At 46.7% G+C, this 21,388-nt stretch overlaps 1 protein-coding gene across 1 annotated transcript in view; it reads right to left on the bottom strand.

The window, feature by feature from the left end:
• NIBAN2 (niban apoptosis regulator 2) overlaps window positions 1–20,751 on the bottom strand; it is a 103,512-nt gene extending 82,761 nt beyond the window's left edge. The window contains 1 exon segment of the mRNA XM_048512585.1: window positions 20,492–20,751. Within this exon segment, the coding sequence (XP_048368542.1) occupies window positions 20,492–20,546 (55 nt within the window). The 5' untranslated portion in view covers window positions 20,547–20,751.
• Window positions 20,752–21,388: the final 637 nt, after the last annotated feature.

The raw sequence follows: 21,388 nt of genomic DNA, 5'->3' as shown, positions 1-21,388 counted from the left end.
TGGGTTACACAAGAATTCCGGGGGAAGTGGGAGGCACCTACATCAGCATACCCAGGTCAAGTGAACTCCTGGATTAGATCTTGTTTTAAGAAAAGTATGAGTGTCCCAATGTAAAGGGCAAAAACCAGATCGTAATCCACATAACGCCCTTCCTTAGGACTGGATGATACATACATGTGAGCCATCATGACATCCTATTATGTATCACTAGCGGGGCCTGGCCACACGCTGCTGTGGCAATTGTCCTTCTCATCGCAGTCCGCAACCCACACAGACGTCCATGCAGGTCCAATGATCCCCAGCATAGCCTTTTGGGGTGGTAAAATGGAATCCCTCTTTCCCTTTTCAATTCACATTGTTATATGGTGGTGTCTTGTTTTTTTTAGTATAAGGTAACCCTTTCCATTCCACAATGGAACTGTCCAGAGTGCGAATCCCGCTGTCCATGAGGCTGGTTGACACGCACAGTCCTGGCTTGGGTAAGGCAGAACTGGGGCAAGGAGGCTATCCCAGTCAGTCAGCAGAGGCAGGGTGGTGAGGCGCTCAGATCGAGGCCAGCTCCCTGGGTTCTTAAAGGGCCATGTGCAAAAGAAGCAGAGCCAGTAGTGTTGGTTCGCCCCCACCCTGCGGATTTTCTTAGAAGAAAAAGGCGAACTCCAGCTAACTTTTAGTAAAAGGACTATGGGTGAGGAAGTGGGTAAGTGGTGCTTGGACATGAGGGAGGGCAGAGTGAGGTGTGTGAGGATGAGTGTATGAGTGTATGAGAGTATGTGTGTTGTGTGGTAGCAGTGGGTGAGGCACAAAGAGTGAAAGTTACCTGCATGTGTGTGGCGTCTCACATGGCAAAGTGTGTATGTGTTTCACTTCCACTCGTATTACCTAACAGTATTACCTATTTACCATTTTCACTGCTCATCTCTGGCCATCTGAGTGAACATTCTAAGGGCATACCAACTCCTCAGGCCACAGTCATGCTGCATGAACATTCTAAGGGTGACAGTTAAACACAGCCAGCTTCATGGCCTGGTGTGCCAGGAAAAATATATTTAACCTGGCTCAGGTATGGACTTTTGGCGATTACTTGCCCGCAACAGGGAGGAATGTCGTGTGAAAATTTGGGGGCAATCCGTCCAGCCGTTTCAGCGTTAGGGCATAACTAACAAAGTCACTGTTAGCTTTTTATATAGATAGATTTGATTGGTTCTAATAAAGGTACTGTGCGGGTTACATACCTTCTTTTGAACCAGACTGACTTTGTAGCATTCTCTCCCCCTCCCTTTCCAGTCATGCATATAAATCAGCTTCATGGAGTTATACTCCTGTGTATCAGAGAAAGTGAGCTATTACTCACTAAAACATGTGCCAGATGGAATACATTTTATTCAGACTTTCAGGTGCAACTGGACTCTTTTCTCATTCTATGTAATTACGGCTGAGTTTAGACTAAGTCAGTTTTAAATTGCAATTGTAAAATACGGGGGTGGGGGTGTTGAAGAAGGAGAGGCAGGAATGTTTAAAATACAACAAATGTTTGAGGGCTACCTTGCAGTCATAAATACTAGAATCCTTTTTTTAATAAAGAAAAGTGAAAGTTTTGTGTTCTCAGGTTGTGAAATCCCAACCCAATGCCAAATGTCTGTGTCTGCAGTTCCCTTTCATAACCCACAAAACTCTTGACTGTCAAAAGCTCATACCCTGAAAACTCTTGATGTCTAAAGAGCCGCCGGGCTTGAATCTAACTGTTTTACTGAAGACCAACACAACTAACCTCGGAAACCACAATGCCCTGTTAAGTGTTCTGCAGATTTCATACCGCCCCAGTCAGCGATCCCCAAACTACCCTGGGCCCAGCTTGCCTGGTGTACCAAATGGATAAATTCAATCCATGATAAACCAGAGCAAGAGATCACACTGCCCCGGGGCAACAAAAGGGAAGGCCTACAGAGAAATGGGTATAAAGCCAACGCTGTAAAGGAACAGTCAAGTTCGCCTTCTCCTCGGCTGCTACACGCCTGCGGTGAGTCACTGGGAATGCCTGTTGCTCAATGTGATTCCCCATCACCAATACCACAATACCACACTTCTGATTATGCAGAATTGCTGAGCCAGGCAGCCTTCAGCTCATTGGCAGGAAGGAGGGAGTGCTGTGGCCAAAACCTGGAGTGCGTTGTTGTAGCAACTGATTTAATGAACCAATTTGCTCCAACCTTTCTTGCAAGGATGGGAGGGGGGATATCTGCTGCCAGTAGCTAGATTGGCCAGAGGACCAGAGCACAGCAAGGGGCAAGCTGTTTCTCCCCCCCTCCCTCAGATGGCGTCAAGCTGGCTCAAAGCCCCAGATGAGCCGTCCTCCTTTCCGAAGGAAAAGGGGAAGCTGCAGAAGCCCCGTGGGCAGCATTAGCAGACTTCTACAACTCGCCAGTGGAACCAGGTTAATTTCCATTGGGGGTTGGGCTGGAAGGGGCATGAAAGTAATCAGGCTAATTGAGATTTGGTCTCCAGTTACACAGCACTTATAAGTTCCTGTTCTTGGTCACATGAAGAAAGAAGTCCAAGCTCTTCTAACATGTCATCTTTACTGTTTCAGCTTTCAGTCTCTTCCTCTTCAACATCTGTTCTTTTAGCATGCATAAGGATAGCATGCATAAGGATCTCCAAATGTATGTTTCAGGGAGGGAAGGGAGTGACGGAAGAGGTAGAAATATTTGGATATTAGACACTATTTGTTAAACTATAACTTTAAGACAATTATATTATTTTTTTCTTCCTATCTTTCCTACTGACCCTTTCCCTCAATTAGATGGAAAAACGCCTTCTTTTTTCAACATATATTCAACTGTCTGTATTTTAATAAATTGAAATTGAATAAAAATATTTTAAAAAACATCTGTTCTTGAGGCATAAACTTGAATGACAGTTTATAAATATGCTTTCCCATAAAGTCTGATTGATAATATTTGATCATACCAGAGCAAGATGTAATTCCTTTCCCTCAGCTTTACTCCAAGGTTGTTTTTCTAATATTGCTCATCTTGAGGGACGTTACTTGTTCTGTCTCCATATACCTGACTCACTCATGTCTTGCTTACTGCACTAAACATAATAATCTTAGATCTGATCTGGTTGCATTATTTCCTACAGGATTTGTGTTTCTTCCAGACAAAATAAAAATGATTAAGTTACTGAATAATCCTGAGGTAGACATATCCAAAGATGATGCCACATTCTTAATACATGTTTTGTATGCCTTGTAACTTTTAACTTTCAACTGTAATTGTATTTAGTTTTAAATGTTTTGGTTTTTTCCTAATGCCTATTAAAGGTTTCTGAAATATTTGGTCATACTTTACATTATAGGCCCTGATTGCTTGTGCTATGTATCACTTCACTGTTAGAGCAACACAGTTTCTTCTGAGACTACCATTTTCTGACTGAAAATGACCTGATCCAATCGGCCCTTTTGTCACTGTCTTTTCTCCTCTCACCGTCACCCCCACTTCCCAAAAGGGAGGGAATCACAGGCCCAAAATGCTCAAGCATGCCTTAAAGAGCAGATATGATAATACAGAAACCATTCCAAACTTGAGACATTTATACCATGAAACCGGGAGCACGGGGTAGATGACTAACTGGATTTCTCAGAACAAGGAAGTCTCTTGAAGAAAGACAGCACATGCATACGTCAGGGAGGAGCTATTATTTCTTGCAGCAAAAACAACACCTTCCTGGACGTGAGGAGCATTCTGCTCTCAGGCTTTGGCTCTAGGGAGTCAACAGCAGCAGCAAAATTTGTGAAAAGCCCGGAGTGCTCACCAGATGGGCCTTCCAAGGCTACAAAGATCTGCCAAGACCACGGCGACCAAGGCGCAAGAATGTTTGGTATTTCCTGCCATACAGGATTTCTCTTGGGGTATTTCCTCTGAGCATCCTACAACGCACGCTACGGTACAGAATACCAAACCATATATCCACACACATACAGACTTCCAAGAGAGGTGTTCTCTGGTCCTTCATTATTCCCAAGACCCTGGTATGTTTACCTTAAGGCAGCCTTATAATTTAGCTCTTGCATGAAGCTGTAAATCAAGTGCACCTATGTGGCAAGTTAGGAAGCCCCACGGTAGTTGCATACCTACCCGCTCCCCCTCCAGCAAGGAGGAAGAACACGCACACCACACTGGACCAGGCAATTAAATGTAGCAAGCCACGGACGCAGCTGCACAGGGCAGTCATGAATCGACCACACAGGATTGTTCAGGCAGCTGTGGCCACAGCTTGACATTTCTCGCAAGGACAGGATACGCAAGGACCTATGCTTTGAGTGTACAGCAGTGGAGAAAAATGCCTTATTTACAAAACTTGAAAATGGAAGCAACTGAGATGCTTCTGACACCACTGTTGAGACAAGCAGGAAGCCACCAGCAAAGCCAGGGGCTTCACATCCAAATGGTCAACAGCTACCCGCATGGGTTGTGCGGGGGCGGGAGGAGGATAATCGCTCTAATGTATACCCTAGCACTGCCAGACCGACGTTCCGCAAGACTTCCCAGAAGAAGATCCATCCACTCTGAACATTTTGTCTTCTACACCTTTGCCCGTAGGGTAAGCTTTGGACAAGGCAAGCTCTGGCTTCTGCAAAGGCATTTAAAAGCTGCCTCGCAGATTTACTTAGAAACTGTGTTTCCCTGTTAAAGGGAGCAATCGCACAAACTGCATGCTTGTAAAGGACCAATTGTAGAGCAGGTGGACAGGAAGCCAGCCATTCAATCACACATATATCAAATACCGTATCAGTATAGCTCACAGGAGTAACCAAACTCACAGAAGTAACCAAGCCACAGGAGTAACCAAGCCAAAAGTTGGCTGCACTTTGGTCAAGAGGGAGTTTAGGGTTGCCTGTAAGTCCTGGAACATTCCAATGAGTGATTCTGGGGCCTAAGATGGCTTCCTGTGCCTTTCCTGCAGCAGTGCTATCCAGGATGCATTGTGGGTAAATAAAACCTTTTACCCACCCATGCGTACTGCCTGTGGAGTCTGAGCAGATCTCTCACTGAAAGATGCCTCCCTGGCTTTCTCAGAGACAGCTCAAGACAAGCCTCAACTGTTCTTCGGCTGCAAAAGTGCCAAACATCCGGAGGCAAACAGCGGAGCCCAAATAGAGGCCATTATTCCTTTGAGACTTGGCAATGGCTTTACAAACACACACACCCTATCAAATCAGGGATCAGCCATTACAGAAGTTGCTCCATCTTCCCAAGCGGGATAGAGGTCTCTCCCTTTGAATCTTCTTCCTCACACTGCAAACACCTTCCTGAATCACATCTCTGTTCAGAAAACACTCAGCCTGCATATTTTCTGGACCAACTGGGAAGAAAACTCAAACCAAACCTTTTTTCAGAGTTTTTTTCAGAAACGTTTTATAGTCCACTGCCATTATTCCTATCCTTCTCTAGGGCAACCCCAGCATTGAACTAGATTTTAAGCCAATTCCAATTTCCTGTGCTGTGCCACCCAATTTTCAACACACATGTTTATCCCACTTAACCTTCCAGGCTCTTCTCCTCCATGTTGTCATTCATTTGTTTTATTTAAAACAGTCATAGAATAGCAAAACAAAATTAAAACAAACACAGCAATAATGTTAATTAACGGTTAATGAGCAATTTCACCTGACGTCGATTTCCATATTCTGCTAGCAATGTCACAAAACTTCAACACTGCGTATGAAATGGCGGAAATTAGTAGGAACTTAACAAGTGAGTCACTAGGGTGATTGGCCATGCTGGCAGGGGCTGATGGGAATCATAGTCCATGAACATCTGGGGGCACCAGAGCTGGACGCCACTGAACTAGAACATCCAAAAGGTCTAGTCAGCAGGGAGAAGAAAGCTCAAAAACCAACAAAGAAAACTGTGAAGTGCAACAGTAGAACAGAATAAATTATCCTAAGAAATTATGCAAGTTCCTTTAGTGTAGGGGTGTAGTGTAGTGTAGTGTAGGGGTGGCCAACCTATGGTGCTCCAGATGTTCATGCACTACAATTCCATCAGCCCCTGCCAGCATGGCCAATTCAGGGGCTGATGGGAATTGTAGTCCATGAACAACTGGAGCACCATAGGTTGGCCACCCCTGCTTTAGTGCATCTAATTTATACCAGTCACAGGACCTTTATTATTTAAAGTCAAGTATATGCAACACCCTATTAAACAGTTCTTCACTTTGGTTGGAAGAAGGTATCTGTTGTGCATGGAAATAGTCATTGGGATCAGAATCCTCCTATGAATCCCCCTCCCCAAACCCACAGTCTATCAGCTGCAGATCCCAAACACAGGCCAAGCAAGTCAACAGCGCAGCGACATACTTTTCCTTCCGATAAAACACCTCGCTTCACTCAACTGAACTTGGGAATTCTGTGCGCAAAACAGGTGCCCTGCTCCTAAACCACAATCCCTGTTCACAGCCCCTGGACAAAACCGTCAGCTCTGCAAAATTGCACAATGTGTGCGTGTTCCAAAATTTCTGCTCTGCCTTACAGCCAAGCAGCTCTGCAAGTGAACCCCATGCAACAACAAAAGCAATGTGGAGCCGGAACCCAACAAAACAGCAATTAGCAAAAAAAAACACAGTTCATAACATCCTCAGCAGTTTAATTAAGCGGCTAAATTGCCTTAATTAAAAAAAAGCTGGTTCTTTATTAACTGCTACATACTTCTCCCGCCTTTCCTCCGAGCAAATGCTTCCTCCACCACCACCATCTTTCTTCAAAACTACTCCGCAAAGTAGGTTAGGCTGGACGATTACTGGAAGTTACTTAGCAAGCATCCGGGCTGTATCCAGGTCTCCCCAATCTAACTTGCAAGCCTCTATCTATCCAGGGGTGGCCAACCTATGGTGCCCCAGATGTTCTTGGACTACAATTCCCATCGGCCCCTGAATTGCCCATGCTGGCAGGGGCTGATGGGAATTGTAGTCCATGAACATCTGGAGCGCCATAGGTTGGCCACCCATGATACTGTCTCTTGATTAGATTTCACTGGTTCGACCTGTAAGATAGTCTAAGGAAGGAAATCCATCAAGGGCTGGGGGACATCAAGACCCCAAATCCCAATGCCAACAGTTGATCCCTCACTCTATCAATAGGGAAGTTCACATCTCCAGCTGCCCCGCCACATCACTAAAAGGAGGACAATCCAGCATGGGACCAGGGAGGCAATTGGGTTTGCCAGATCAGACTTCGAACCCTTCCTCTTCTGCAACAGCAGAAAGAAGTCGCTTCCCCCAAACACGCCTGGTCACATTCCATTTCAACTTAGCCCTACAATCTCATCCACCCCACCCAGCACATGTCAGAGCTCCCTGTTCTACTCCATGCCGCAGGTTTGCCCCACACGTCTGCTGTTTCTTTTGGCAGGACACCCCGCTCCGGGAAGAACAGCACAGACCCGACAAAAAGCCCCCGCCCCCAGAACAGGCAGGGCTTGTTTGAGGCTGAAAATCAGGCTTTTGTCCCAACTTGCTCTCCAGCTCCTCTTGGCATGTTGTGTTTCGTCTCCCGAAAGTTCCCACCGCCATGGAGGCCAAGACAGCCCCATCGCTTCCAGCATCCTCCCAATGAGCCAAGGCGATACAGTGGCTAGAGCAAGGGTCCCCAACATGGTATCCACAGACACCTTTCCTGCTGCCCACCAAATGCATTCAAGAAATGGGTTGGGCCAGGTGGGGCTTTTATTCACATGGCTTCTGACTGACTGTGCAGATTTTTTAAAAGCTGCCACCGCAGCTCAAGGATTTTCATTGTGTGAATGAAGGTAAGCTGTGGGAGCCATTGGATTGGCTGGCTCTGCCTCCTGCAGCACCCACTGAGTGGCAACCCTTTTGTGGCTGCACCCACCAAACTTTGTCAGAATTCCAAAGGTGCTTGCAGGCTCACAAAGGTAGGGGACCCATGGGCTAGCATAGCCAACTAGAAACATACAGACCCTAGATCAGAGGTGTCCAACTCTGGTGCTTCAGATGTTCATGGACTACAATTCCCATCAGCCCCTGCCCTAGATCAAACCCCCCCCCAGCGCCCCTTAGCCAGGAAACTAATAGAGCGATTTGGGAAGAGTCACTGTTTCAAGATAACAATTGTAGTGTTACAGGGAGGGAGGAAAGAGGGAGGAGGATACTGCATGTCAGTCTGAGTTCCTTGAGGCACTGGTAGGGATGAAGCCGTAGTAAGTGTACACAGCACATGCAAACACATAGGCAAAAAGGACTACTGCCAACAGACAAACCCAATGTCCAAGACAGAGCCCTGGTAGGTCACCTACTATGAATTAAGAACCACTGCCAAGCTATGATTTATAAATTAATCCAGAGCAGGCATTAGGTAATAGTTTCATAGCCTTCCAGATGTTGTGGACTAGGATTGCCTTATCATCCCCTGCCAGCATGATGCTGGCAGGGGATGATGGGAACTGTAGTCCACAACATCTGGAGAGCCGCGAATTTGACACCTATGGTGTAAAGGGATGGTTCGCCCACTTTGTTGTAACACTGAGGTATCAGTAAGGGAATAATTTCAGAAATCGATATCTTTGCCCAGCTCCCACCTTCCCTTGGAGCAAATGCTTCCTCTGCCACCACCATCTTTCTTCAAAACTACTTTGCAAACTAGGTTAGGCTGGACAATTACTGGAAGTTACTTAACAAGCATCCTGGCCAGTAAAGGAGGTGCACCCAGGTCTCCCCAATCTAACCCGTATCATGTTTATATATTTCCTTTCTGGCTGGTGCATGATTTGCAAACAAAACATTGGGGGCTCATAAATTCTGACAGCTTGCAGTGCCCAGATGGTAATTGACTTCGCAAGTATTCAGGGCATCCATAGTCAACTTTCCCTGAGTGGGATATACAAAGCCCTGTTTGGCAAAACACTATACTAAACTATGCATGAAATCAAAGAAAATAAACATGAGGAAATCCAAGTAGTATCAGTAAGATGCTACATTAGCACATTACAAAGTCAATAGAGCACATTACAAAAGCAATGTAGACTAAGACAGGGAACAGAAAATTGTTGGCCATGAAGGGCCAAATTAATCATGCCCCGGGGGCAGCCACCAATAAGGCCTTGTAGTAAACAAAGCCTACTAACCTCGTTTTGCCTAAAGTGGGTCCCCAGCGCAAAAGACCAACAACCAACCACACCTTCTGAGCATGTTTACATGGGTGGGAAGCCTTCAAAGCATTCACAGGAACTTATGAAGTCACTGTCTTGGATCAATTCAGACTGTTGGGCTGTTTATACTGCCTACACCAACTGGCAGCAACTCAGCTCTTTGGCAGAAAAATCTCTCTCTCATTACAAGCTGCCCGCAGTCTTTTAGCTGGTAATGTTAGGAAGTAAACTTTGGTCCTTAAACATGCAAAGTAGGTAATATAGCACTGAGCCACAGTCGCTTGCCAACTAAGGATACCACAACACTCCTCCCCAAATCAGACATGCCATTATTAATCACTACAGAACAGTGTTCCTTATATGCCCAGAGGGACTATTTCAAGCAACCCACAGTTACATCGTACCACTGAAAAAGAGGTCTGGAATGGAAATCCTCCCTCCTATTAAGCCTGCATAACCCTAGTTTGTGTCTATACACCACAAGATGCATTCTTGGAGCTTAGAAATAAATAAAATAAAAATAGCTTGCATGAGTGGAGCATGGAAGACTCCTGACAACCCCAACACAGTGGGAGGTATGAACATATGGTAGATATCACTTCTGTGAAGGCCTTCCAAAGGTATAAAATCCAGGCCCAGATAGAAAATAATAGGAGAAAAATCTGAACACACGTTGTGTGAGAGACAGAGGGAGGACAAGTTCTCCAATCCCAGAGTTTTTCCCTTCCCCTCTGACAGGTTTTCATGACTCTGGGCTCTCTGCCAACCTAACCCCCTAAGCCAGGATCCAAGACTGTCTAAACCCACAATGAAAAACAAACCCACCCAAAGCATCAAGAAGCATGGTTTTGTTCCTGCACCAGGGCCTCCCTTTAAAGAGCCTATTTGTCCTCCTTTGTTCAGAAAGGCAGAGAGAGAAGGAAGCTGGGCATCCAACCAGCAGCTCACGACACAGAAGCTGGCACAAAAAGTGACATCTGATGCCAACCTGCAACGCCTTGCCCATCCACGACCAACAGGTGAAGGGAGAGCCGGAGCTAAACCACTAATGGCAAACAGGCTGGCTTGCAGGGCATTCCTGTAGGTAGACATGAAGGGGGAGGGAGAAGCCATAGGAGGTTCTGCTGTTGGAGGGAAAGCAGGGGGAAACTCTGGCTATGCCCAAAGGGCAAACCTCCCTGCAGCTGAGGTCACAGCACGGAACAAAAAAAAGTGTTCAGTTCCAGAGCGAGTCCGTCCCCCGACTCTCAAAGTGGCAGAGCTGGAGGCAAAATAAAAATGGAATGGTCATCAGACCTTTGCACTGATGGGAAAGATGCGGGGGGGGGGGGAGGGCAGGGTGAGAAAGAGAGGCCTTCAGTGGGTCACGAACCAGACTCCCAGGTCTGTAATGGAAGTCAAAACCACACCGGCTGCTTTTTAACAACTGTGGAGGGAAGAGCACAAACTGCAATTTGAGAGTCACCATCCAGCTTCCAGGCAGCTAATGTGGGGCTCGTGGCCCATTCCAGTTATTAATACAATGTCTCCACCGCACAGGTCAATTTACAAGGTAAATGAAAGAAAATTAGTTCTCTGCCCCTAAGCAGGTTACACAACAAAGTGGATCAGTCAAGAAGACAATGGGTAGAGTGGAAAAAGAGGCATGGTAACAGGGAAATCTAATCTCAATTGCAGCTGGGGATGAAGACTGAAAGGGTAAGGGGAAAAGGTAATTCGTCGCATTTTTATCTGGTTTTTTTTTTCATCGTGGAATTGCCTCCACCAAGAAGCCTCCTATCCAATCACTGACCGGATAAAATTGTGCCAGCATCTTATTAGAAAAAGCACAAGAAAGTCACTGTTCTGTCCTTTTTAGCAACGATCTAGCCATGGCCTTCAGACTCTTCTGTGGAAAAACACAAGCAACTTGGAGATGCCAAGGAGGTTTTAAAGAAGGATACAATATAGAAGGAGAAAGATCATGTCCTTCAACACAACCTTACCTGGATACTTAGGTTATATGGCAAGATTCTGCTTTGTGTGTCACCATCACAAGTTGGACAGATAGCAATATATGGCAGGGCCTTTTTAGTGGCAGCACCAAAATTAGTTAACACACTCCCTAACCTAGGAAACATTTTCTCTTGCCATCTTTAGGGCAACAGCAAAAACCTAATCTGTCCAACCATGCTTTCAGCTCCAGAAGTCTTACTCTCTTCACCCCAATTATGTCTTTCCATGACTGACTTAGACCTTCCATAACTGACTTTGAACCTTAACCTGAAAGGGGAGGGGCAGTGTAGAAATTTAATAAAATAAATTGCTGCATCTCAGCCAGGTGTCACACTGATCTTGCTGGTTGCTTTCTCTGAAGGAGGACTTTTATATTTTATAAGCTGCTCTGCAAGGGAGCACTGAGTAGGATAAATATATATATATATATATAAATAAATAGGACTATGAAATGTACAACAACAAAAGCCAGGCTATAGAGCATATTTGGAAAAGAGAGATAAGCAGTTAGCTTTTAAACTATCAAGGATCCATCAATTGACTGCAAGAGTGAAATACCCTGACAAGAGGTCTGGATTAGGCTTGGAGATTTGGATGCACTGAATCCCAGATTCAGACCAAATCTGGGTGCATTCAGGCTCAAATCAGCCTGAATGTGTCCTGCCCGAATATGAATGAATCCGAATGCAAGACATTCGGGCTTTGGGGGTATTTTTGGTGGGTTTTTTGCATTTTGGCCTGCAGGGGGCGCATTTTTAAGCCAGCGGCACCAAAATTTCAGGGTCTCATCCAGAAACTGTCCTGATGATGTCACCCATGTTTGGTGATGTTTGGTTCAGGGGGTCTAAAGTTATGGACCTCCAAAGTGTGTGCCCCATCCCCCATTCCCCCCCCCCAAATATCCAGAACAGAGCCAGCTGGGTATAACAGCAAGCCCCATTGAAGTCTATGATGGGAAAAGTTAATTAGGTTTTCCCACCATTGAACTTGCTGAAGAGCCTGACAGATTCTGTGCTCTGCAGTGGCTCCATTGTACCCAACGGGAAATTTCTGTGCAGGCAGCCCATTTTTGAAGATAGAGGCACCAGACCAGGGGTAGGGAACCTGCGGCTCTCCAGATGTTCAGGAACTACAATTCCCATCAGCCTCTGTCAGCATGGCCAATTGGCCATGCTGGTAGGGGCTGATGGGAATTGTAGTTCCTGAACATCTGGAGAGCCGCAGGTTCCCTACCCCTGCACCAGACATTCAAGGTGGCCCCAGGAGGCCCTCCTGGTAATAACATTCAGTCTTGGTGAACTTTGCTTCTGGGGGCAGTGCGGGGGGCAGGTTGAGAGAGTTCTGAGATAACTCAGCCAGCAGGGTTCACAAGTGTAACAGCCTCCTGACACTGAAAAGCCCCCATAGCGTACAGTTAATTCACAGTCGCCGGTGTAAAGCCCCTGGCTGTCCCCCATTACACTGGTGGCCAGAGACACAGCAATGCTGCCACAGCATCCTGCACCACGTTCTACTGCCAAGGAGGGAAGCAGTGGCTGCACAGATGCGGTTTGATCCCTCTGCTCAGGTAAATGCCCCAGAAAGGGTGAATCTACCAGCATGGCCGCCACACTGCTCCCACAAACATTCAGGCCTCCCCCTCTCTTTGTTATGTTGTATCTTTCTTTAAGCAAGAGTAAGCACCAAGACCAATTTGGTTTTGTGTGGATTTTGCAGGAAATATCAATGGACGGGGAACAATCAATCTTAGGCCCAAGAATTTTACCAACAAAACCCAAGGCATGGTGATCAATTTGGCATGGTGATCTAAATAAGCATTTTTCTAAAAAAAAAAAAAAAAGCATGGCATTCTTCCCAGACAGCCATGGGGCAATGGCATGGGGAGAATATTCTACTGGAAGGCTAACAAAACCAAAATCCAAGGAAAACCAAATGTAGGATAAAATATTCAGGAACATGGACAAGCGGTTGATAGAACCCTTTTTTTCCTAACACTCTGGAGAGAGAATAAACCAACTGACTAGTTCAAACTATTCTACACAACAATCTATTGCTCCATCACTACCAGTTCAGACATGCCAAATGGTGGCCAAGGGAACTTAAGTCAATATCTGCTATAAGATGTTTAAAAAAAACCTGAAACCAGGGTTAGAACAGTTTATAAACCAGTCTGTGCTAACTGCTGCTTGGCCTGCTATTCAAATGAACAAGCCACTGGTTCCCATTGTCACCAAGTCCGGGCAAAAAGAAAAACATGGCTAACTTATGTGACCAGCAACTCAAACCACGTTTTGAATCTAAAAACGCTTAGCAAACACAGGGGTCTGTTGCACTGAGAGCTTATCTACAGAAGATCCATTTGGATCTACTCTAGTGTGTGGTGTAGTGGCTAGAGCAGCGATTCCCAACCAGGGTTCCTGGGGTGCCGTGAGCATGTCCCAGGGGTACTGTGGCAACACTACCAGCCCCCCTCAACTTTGTGGTGTCTCCCATCAGCTCCAGCAAGGACATGGAGCTGGCCTAGGAGGCAGGGCCTGCTGCAAGGTCAGCAGCCAATTCCCGCGCACGCACGCACACACAGAGTGCTTCCCTTCACCCTGGGAGGGGAAGGTGGGGGGGTGGCAAGCAGGGGCAGTGGGAGGGGAAGGAGGAATGGCAGGGGTACCATGAGATATGAAGAGTAAGGTCAAGCGTACCGTGATGTCGAAAAGGTTGGGAAACACTGGGCCAGAGGCTCAGACTAGATCTGGGAGACAGAGGGTCGAACCCCCACTATGACATGGAAGACTGTTGGGTGATCAAGGGCCAGTCACAGACGTTCCGCTTAAATGACACCACAGGGTTGTTGGAAGGATAAAATGGAGGTGAGGAGAATCATAGAGTTGGAAGAGATCCCAAGGGCCATCAAGTCCAAGAACAATGCAAGTTGCTTCGGGTTTGTTTTAGACAGATAGGCAAACTCAAAGCAAAACCACAGTATGGGACTTGGGTCTTCTACCCACTCACAATGTTGCCCCTTGTACAGTGACCACTATTATAGCCAGCATGGTGTAGTGGTTAAGAGCTGTGCATTCTATTCTAAAGAACTGAGTTCAATTGCCCAATCTTCCCCGTGAAGCCTGCTGGGTGACCCTGGGCCACTCACAGTTCTCTCAGAACTCTCTCAGCCCACAAAGACCCAGACAATGGAAAACCGATCTCCAAACTTCTCTAGCCTTGAAAATCCTGCAGGGTCACCAAAAGTCAGCTGTGACTTGACGGCACTTTATAAACACATTGTTAGCTGGGGTGGGAGGAAACACCATCTTTACTAATTTCTTCCAAAGCCTCCCACAGTGTGGGGAGATCAAGTTTCAGCTGGTTAAGGTTCTTTTGTTTGCCCTTCCTCCAAACTGGGGTCCTGTGTAGTTGTGATTGTCCTTTCAAAAAAAAATTTAGGAACATCCAACCATGGATCCCCCACCCCCCACCCCCCGAGTCAAAATAATTGTGCCAAGAGAGAAATCCGGGTTTGTACCACATACCATTTCAGGGTCTAGCTTTAAAAGGCATTCTAAAAACAAATATAACAGAAGTAGTGAAGTTTGGGGGCTATTTCACACATTACAGACTTACCAGAAAGAAACAGTTTTTAAACCCATATGTACTGTATTCACAGTCTGACATTTTCAGATGCGCACTTAAACATGTAATGTGTGAAACAGCTGCACAGTGTATACTCAAGCAAGGTTTACCATAATCCACAATGCAATCGTCTTTCTTTCCTTGCTTTCACTCCTAAGAATACTGACAGAGACTGGCAAAAACAGAACCTGTTTGGACAAGGAACAGGATCTAAGAAGAATGAATTCTTAATGAAAAAACGGTAAAACCACAGAGCACAATACCCATTTCCTGGACCAAGCCTCTCCTGAGCTTGGGGGTAGGGTGCTCTGAAGTAACCATCTAAACACCTGCACAGAATTTTGGGCAAGGGCAGCCTCTCAAAAGCTTTCTCGGTACACCCTGATTGGCTCACATTTCCACAGGTAAACACCCTTGGCTTCCCAGGGAAAAAAGTATTAAGGGGTTGATTGCTACTGTAACAATGGCCCCACTGCCCAAGTTACAAAGGTGATACAGCACAGATCTGAAGCCAGAAAGGACATTATTGGCAGGCAAGACTGTGGTGCAAGTCCCCGCTCTGCCTAGCATTCCTCTGAAGATTGTTGTTGCAAAGATAAGTATTGAGGCCAGGGTGAGCCACATATGTTGCCCCAAGCTTTCTGGAGAAAGACTGGGATAAAAATCTAAGAGACCATTCCCTTCATTCTTTCCTTAGCTTTCCAACTAATTTCACTGGGTTGAAACACATACCAGCAGAAAATTCACATATGCTATTTTGAGAAGTTAGAAGACACTTTTAAATTGGTCCATTAGGGCCTCCTTGGTAGTGTATGCTGTCTGTAGCATCTCGCAGGAATCCGGAAATACTCAACTTCCTTATTCAATCCAGCTAAGTTTCTAGTATGTTGTCGAAGACTTTCACAGCCAGAATCAGCTGGCTGTTGTGGGTTTTCCCATGTTGTGTGGTTGTGGTCTGGCGGTTCTTGCTCCTAATGTTTTGCCTGCATCTATGGCTAGCATCTTCAGAGGCATGTCACAGTGAGATAATCTCACCATGACATGCCTCTGAAGATGCTAGCCATGGGTGAAGGCAAAAGTTACGAGGAAAAATTACCAGACTATGGCCACACAGCCTGGGAAAACCACAACAATATGTTTCTAGTGTTTGTGCTCCCACAGATAATTATGAAAACCATGATGGTCACAGTACTTAAGGAGCAAAAATGTTTCAATTGCTTTTCATTGCAAGCACCTTACATTTAACAGAAGCACTAGGAACACTGACTCCATTCAGACATCGTACTAAAACAAGGTTAACAGATTAACTGTGGTTCAGCACAAAACCTGAATTGACAGAGCATGGCTTATCACCAGCAGCTAGAATTAGAAGCCACAGGAATGGGAATGCTCATTTGACAGGAAGCTCAAGAAAAAAAAGCATTTCTCAGTAAATTTCTCTGGTTGTTTGGAACTTCAAACCATGGTGTGCTTCTATAGGAAGTACAAACCACAATTTGGTGCAACCAAGTCACTACAGACACAACAAATTAGATTGGGAGTCACAACAAATCTTTCACAGTCGTGGAAATGGGGCATGAAATTAGGCAAGCACTATGCCAAGAACAAAATTAATCTAATTAACAAATATAGGCAGCAACGCCTCAAGAAGACCTTGGGTTCAGCAAATTAAACACCATAGATCTAGACCTTTTACAGGAACCAACTCAAGTATGATTCACAGACCTGCTAGGGGTGAGTGAGAAGAGAAGGCCCCACTGAACTGACCAGTTCTTTCCCGACAAAGAACTACTCAGATGTTCCACTTGAACATGCCGGACAAGTCATGAAGGGATGGCCTTTTCAGTAGCAGGAATAGGGCTCCTTTCTCGGAAAGGTCTCCAGGGCACCAGCAGAAGACGGCTGCCCACGTTCAGCTGAATTCCAGTGCTCACTTTCGGGGAAGTAAAGTTCTGATGAAATCAGTGGATTCATATCTTCGTGGATATGAATGCGCTTTCTGAAACCACTGAAGGGACTGAAAGCCGACAGGTTGGAGGGTGTGCACTCCACCCAACTGATGCTCACACCTGTATTTTAACCCCCACCCCAGTAAGCTCCACCTGAAAGTATAACTTGATTTTATGTGCTTGTGCCCTTTTGCACTTTTTTTAAAAAAAGGACCATTAAAAGAGAAGAGGACCTTCTCACATCCCCTACTTTAGAACCAGCTACTTTTGCTTTACAGTGACCACTAGCTTCTTGGTCATGAACACAAGTGTAACTATAAGAGGTGGAAGGGAATAGCCATAAGCCATCACAGTAAGTGAATATAAACAAAATACAAAATATAAAAGCTAAATAAAAAGCTAAACAAAACACAAAATATAAAAGTACCAGTCACATGCATGGCATAAATTATCCAAAGAAAGTATATAATAATTTAAACGCACTAACGTATGATAAATAGCATTCAGTTTGTAAAAATGTCACAATCATGTTGGAGTTGGATTGTAATTTTCCAGCAGCCAAGGCAAAAAGTGAATCTCTGTATGAAACAAATGAGTCTATAGAAGAAGCATTTCTCAAGGTCAGAGAATTTCTCAAGGTCAGAGAATGTGGTAGAAATGATGAAACCCACCTAAGGTTTCTTATTATCTCATTCATTCATTCATTCATTCATTCATTCATTCATTCATTCATTCATTCATATCCCACCCTTTCCCCACAGGGCTCAGGGTGGGTTACAACATCAACACTTAACAATCACTTAACTTTTAAAATACAGGATTACTATAAAACAATTGAAATCAATTTAAATACAATATTGAGCACCCACACTAATAGATTAAAACTGATGGCAATTCATGATCATGCCAGACAGATGATACCATCTGCATTAATTTCTTCTTGGGAAGCCCTGCCCCTTTGGCATCTGAAGGGCAAAGGAGGTTATGTGGGACTGAGATTTCCCGGATGTGGAATCAGATCCTTCACCATGGAGGTTTGCTTCCCCCCTCCTCCAACGGCATTTCAGCATTGAGCCAAAGTAGAGCTTTTGGGATTGCTCCACAAACCAGAAACCTCCAGTTCTACCGATGGGATCTACCGATTGGTTCTTTTTCATTTAGTGCCAATGTTTTTAATCTTCTGATTATGTTCTACTATTCTCTTCCGCTCTCTTTAGATGCCCCAGAGACGACAAACCAAGAGACAAAATACAGGCATCTTAACAGTCTCTACAAAATAGGCCAAAACAAATTGCTCCTCTCTTGGACAGAAGATGCGGAAATGTGAATCAGGCTTGCAGAGACAGCAAGAGGTCAAGCCTGAGACTCGGCAGAGCTCAGCCCTGTCAATTAGGGGGAGTCAGAAAAGAGCCAGACAGCAGATCTGCCCCCTCTCTGACCACTGACCTCTCCTCTTTCCCCCCTTATTAGGGTCAATCAAGTATCTGCAGGCAGCAATTACCATTGTCCCAACCCCACCCCCCATTTCTAGTCTATAATCAGACCGATGCTTCCTGGGGCGATAGCAAATTGTACAGAAAGCAGGATCTTGGCTAGAATCCCAAGCCCACTTAAGGGGGAAAGGGGGAATTTTCTTCCCACCGGGAACCATATATCCTACCCCCAGAAGGACAGAGATGGATTCTTGGCAGCAAAGATCCTACATGCCAATAAATCCCCAGGCTAGCCCGAGCAACTTTGCTGATCACCAGAAATGCTGCCCTGACCATAGCCCTTCTTAAACTGGCAAAAGCATCCATGTCGGATGTGGTCTCTCTACCCTGCAGGACAATACTCCACCAGTGATTCTCAACCAGGGTTCCGTGGTACCCTGGGGTGCCGTGAGCATGTCCCAGGGGTACCGCGGCAATACTACCAGCCCCCTTCACTTTTGCAGTGTCTTCCGCCAGTGCCAGCAAGGACATGGAGCTGGCCCAGGGGGTAGGATCTGCCACAAGGTCAGCAGCCACTCCCTGCCCCACAGTGCTTCCCTTCACCCTGGGAGGAAAAGGTGGTGGGAAATGGGGGTGGCAAGCAGGGGCACTGGGAGGGGAAGGTGGTGAGGGGTGGGGGTGGCAAGCAGGGGCACTGGGAGGGGAAGGTGGTGAGGGGTGGGGGTGGCAAGCAGGGGCACTGGGAGGGGAAGGTAGTGGGCATGGGGGTGGCAAGCAGGGGCACTGGGAGGGGAAGGTGGGGGGATGGCAGGGGTACTGTGAGATATGAAGAGTGAGGTCAAGGGTACTGTGACGTCGAAACTGTTGGGAAACACTGCTCCAGGCCCCTTCCGCACACGCAAAATAATGCATTTTCAAACCACTTTCACAACTGTTTGCAAGTGGATTTTGCCATTCCAAACAGCTTCAAAGAGCACTGAAAGCAGTTTGAAAGTGCATTATTCTGCATGTGCGGAATGAGCCTCTGAAACTACTCCAGACCTAACTGCACAGATGCAGTTCCAGAAGTCAAGCTCACCATAGATTAAGCCAGGCTCAAAGTGGCCAGCTCCGAAGACCCAAGACGGCCAATGAACACAGTTTGCTTTTTGCGTCTAAACAAAACCAGGAGCTGGCATATCATGATCCGAAGGACCACCAAAGAGTTTCCTAGTTTGCTGTTAAACCCTGCTTTGTTTCAGCTGTGGACTTTAAGCCCTGGTCCCTGGCACTTTGAAAGTAAACGGTGCTGCAAATCAATTAGGCCAACCGCCAAGGGAAAACTTAGCAAACAGAGTCTCCAATACCTCAAAAGCTTAATTGATTTATGTCCACTTCTGACACCTGGCCTGTGACAGCCAGCCTTGATATCCCATATTATTCAAACCGGCACTGCTGCCACTCCCTTGGTGTACAATCAGAGCCAAGAAACGCAGATTTCAATCTCCACTGGCAAGTTCGCCTTGAAGCAAAGCAGTCTCTGAACAGAGAGCCCCTTGGCTTTTACAGGCAGCTATCCAACAAACGACCCTCCCCATTATTTAAACTCATGGCAAAACGTCACCTGCCGGATTTCAGCCTGACTCTGGGCGTAGAAGATCTCCTCCCTTCCCTCGGCTTCAAACAAACCCAAAACGAAACACCTTAGGAAGGGAGCTGAAAAGGTATGCTCCAACAAAAGCAATGGAAAGGTTGCTCATTAAATGCGCGTTAACTAAAGCACGTTTGGAAGAAGGGGAGCCGCGCTGACTTTCCCAGCAGCAACTAAGGACGAATCCCACCCTCCACCAAAAACCCCCCAGCACACCGGTGCCCCTCCTCACCCCCCCAAAAAACAGTCAGGACAAGAAGTCTTTGCAGAGACTTGCCTTCCCAATAAGAACCACCTTTCCTGCGTCCCCCACCCCACCCTACATTTCCAGAGGCAAGAAAAGGGCGGGCCCGAGTCTATCCCAAACTCTTTGAAGCTGCAACGTGGAAAGGGGGGGGGGGTGTTTCCCTCAAGGTCTATTAATATAAAACAACCTGGAACCTGGAACAAACCAACAAGGCGAAGGGGAGGGGGATCACGGTTTGACCCTTAAAAAAAAGTGATTCCATACTATTTTCCGTGCATCCTGACGACTGGCACGCCTTACTCAACCCTGAATATTTTAGGGCGTCATGAAAAAGAAGCGTCGCCCAAGGAACCGGGGGAACGGGGGGGGGGGGGATTGCAATCGCGACCCTCCTCTCTCGCACAGCCCCAACTGGGTCGCCGACGGCGCCCACCGCCCTGGATTACCTGCGATGAACTGGCGGCGGCTGTCGTCCAGGTGTGCGGAGACCACGTCCCCCATGGCGGCCGAGCGGCGAGCGAGGCGGCGAGCGAGGAAAGCGGCGGGCGACGGCGGGCGAGCTCCGGCTAGAGGCACAGAGGAAGCCGCCGCCGGGCGGCCAGCTCCATGGGAAGGCGAACGGAGGAAGGAAGGGGGCGAGCCCGAGCCTGGAAGTAAAGTGCCCTCCCTTGCGCACGCCGCGCTCCCCGGGACACGCCTGCCTTCCCGTCTTCCCTCCCCCCTTCTTAGGTTTTCCTCTCTCCTTTTTTCCCCCACCTTCCCGTCTCTCCTCGCTCTTGAGCAGAGCCTTCCCCTGCTCGCCTCCCGGGCGTCTGAGCTGAGCTGGCCTGCCGGATTTCCCTTCGCCATCATCAGCTCCAAAAAACAAGAAAAGAGGAGCGAAACGGACACATATTGGCAGCCAAAAAGAGAATACGCTCAAAAGTTGCCTGCAAAATCTTGGGTCGTCGTACCCCCGCCCCCCACAGAGCAGAACAGGGGGAAATTTGTTTGGCCACGGGGGTACAGGAGCTTCCCTAATCTAATTCTGTATACAAGATGCTCCAAAGTTTGGGTTGCAGATGAAACATCAGGTTCAGTTTGATCCTTGCTGGAGGGGGAGAGCAGGGCAAGGGGTGGGTGGCGTGTGGGTCAGATAGAAGCTCTCAAGGAGCCAGATCTCATTTATCGGTTTTATGTTTGACACCGATGATTTAGTTCTTTCCCTGGGCCATTTCAGCTCAGGATGACAGTGTGGAGGGAAAAAACCAGTGGTGGGATCCAAAAATTTTAGTAACAGGTTCCCTTGATGGTGGGATTCAAACAGTGGTGTAGCGCCAATGGGGATGGGCGGGGCACGACGG

The sequence above is a fragment of the Sphaerodactylus townsendi genome, linkage group LG12, assembly GCF_021028975.2.
Source record: "Sphaerodactylus townsendi isolate TG3544 linkage group LG12, MPM_Stown_v2.3, whole genome shotgun sequence".
NCBI classification, from domain to species: Eukaryota; Metazoa; Chordata; class Lepidosauria; order Squamata; family Sphaerodactylidae; genus Sphaerodactylus; species Sphaerodactylus townsendi.
This window is presented reverse-complemented; position numbering and strand designations above follow the sequence as displayed.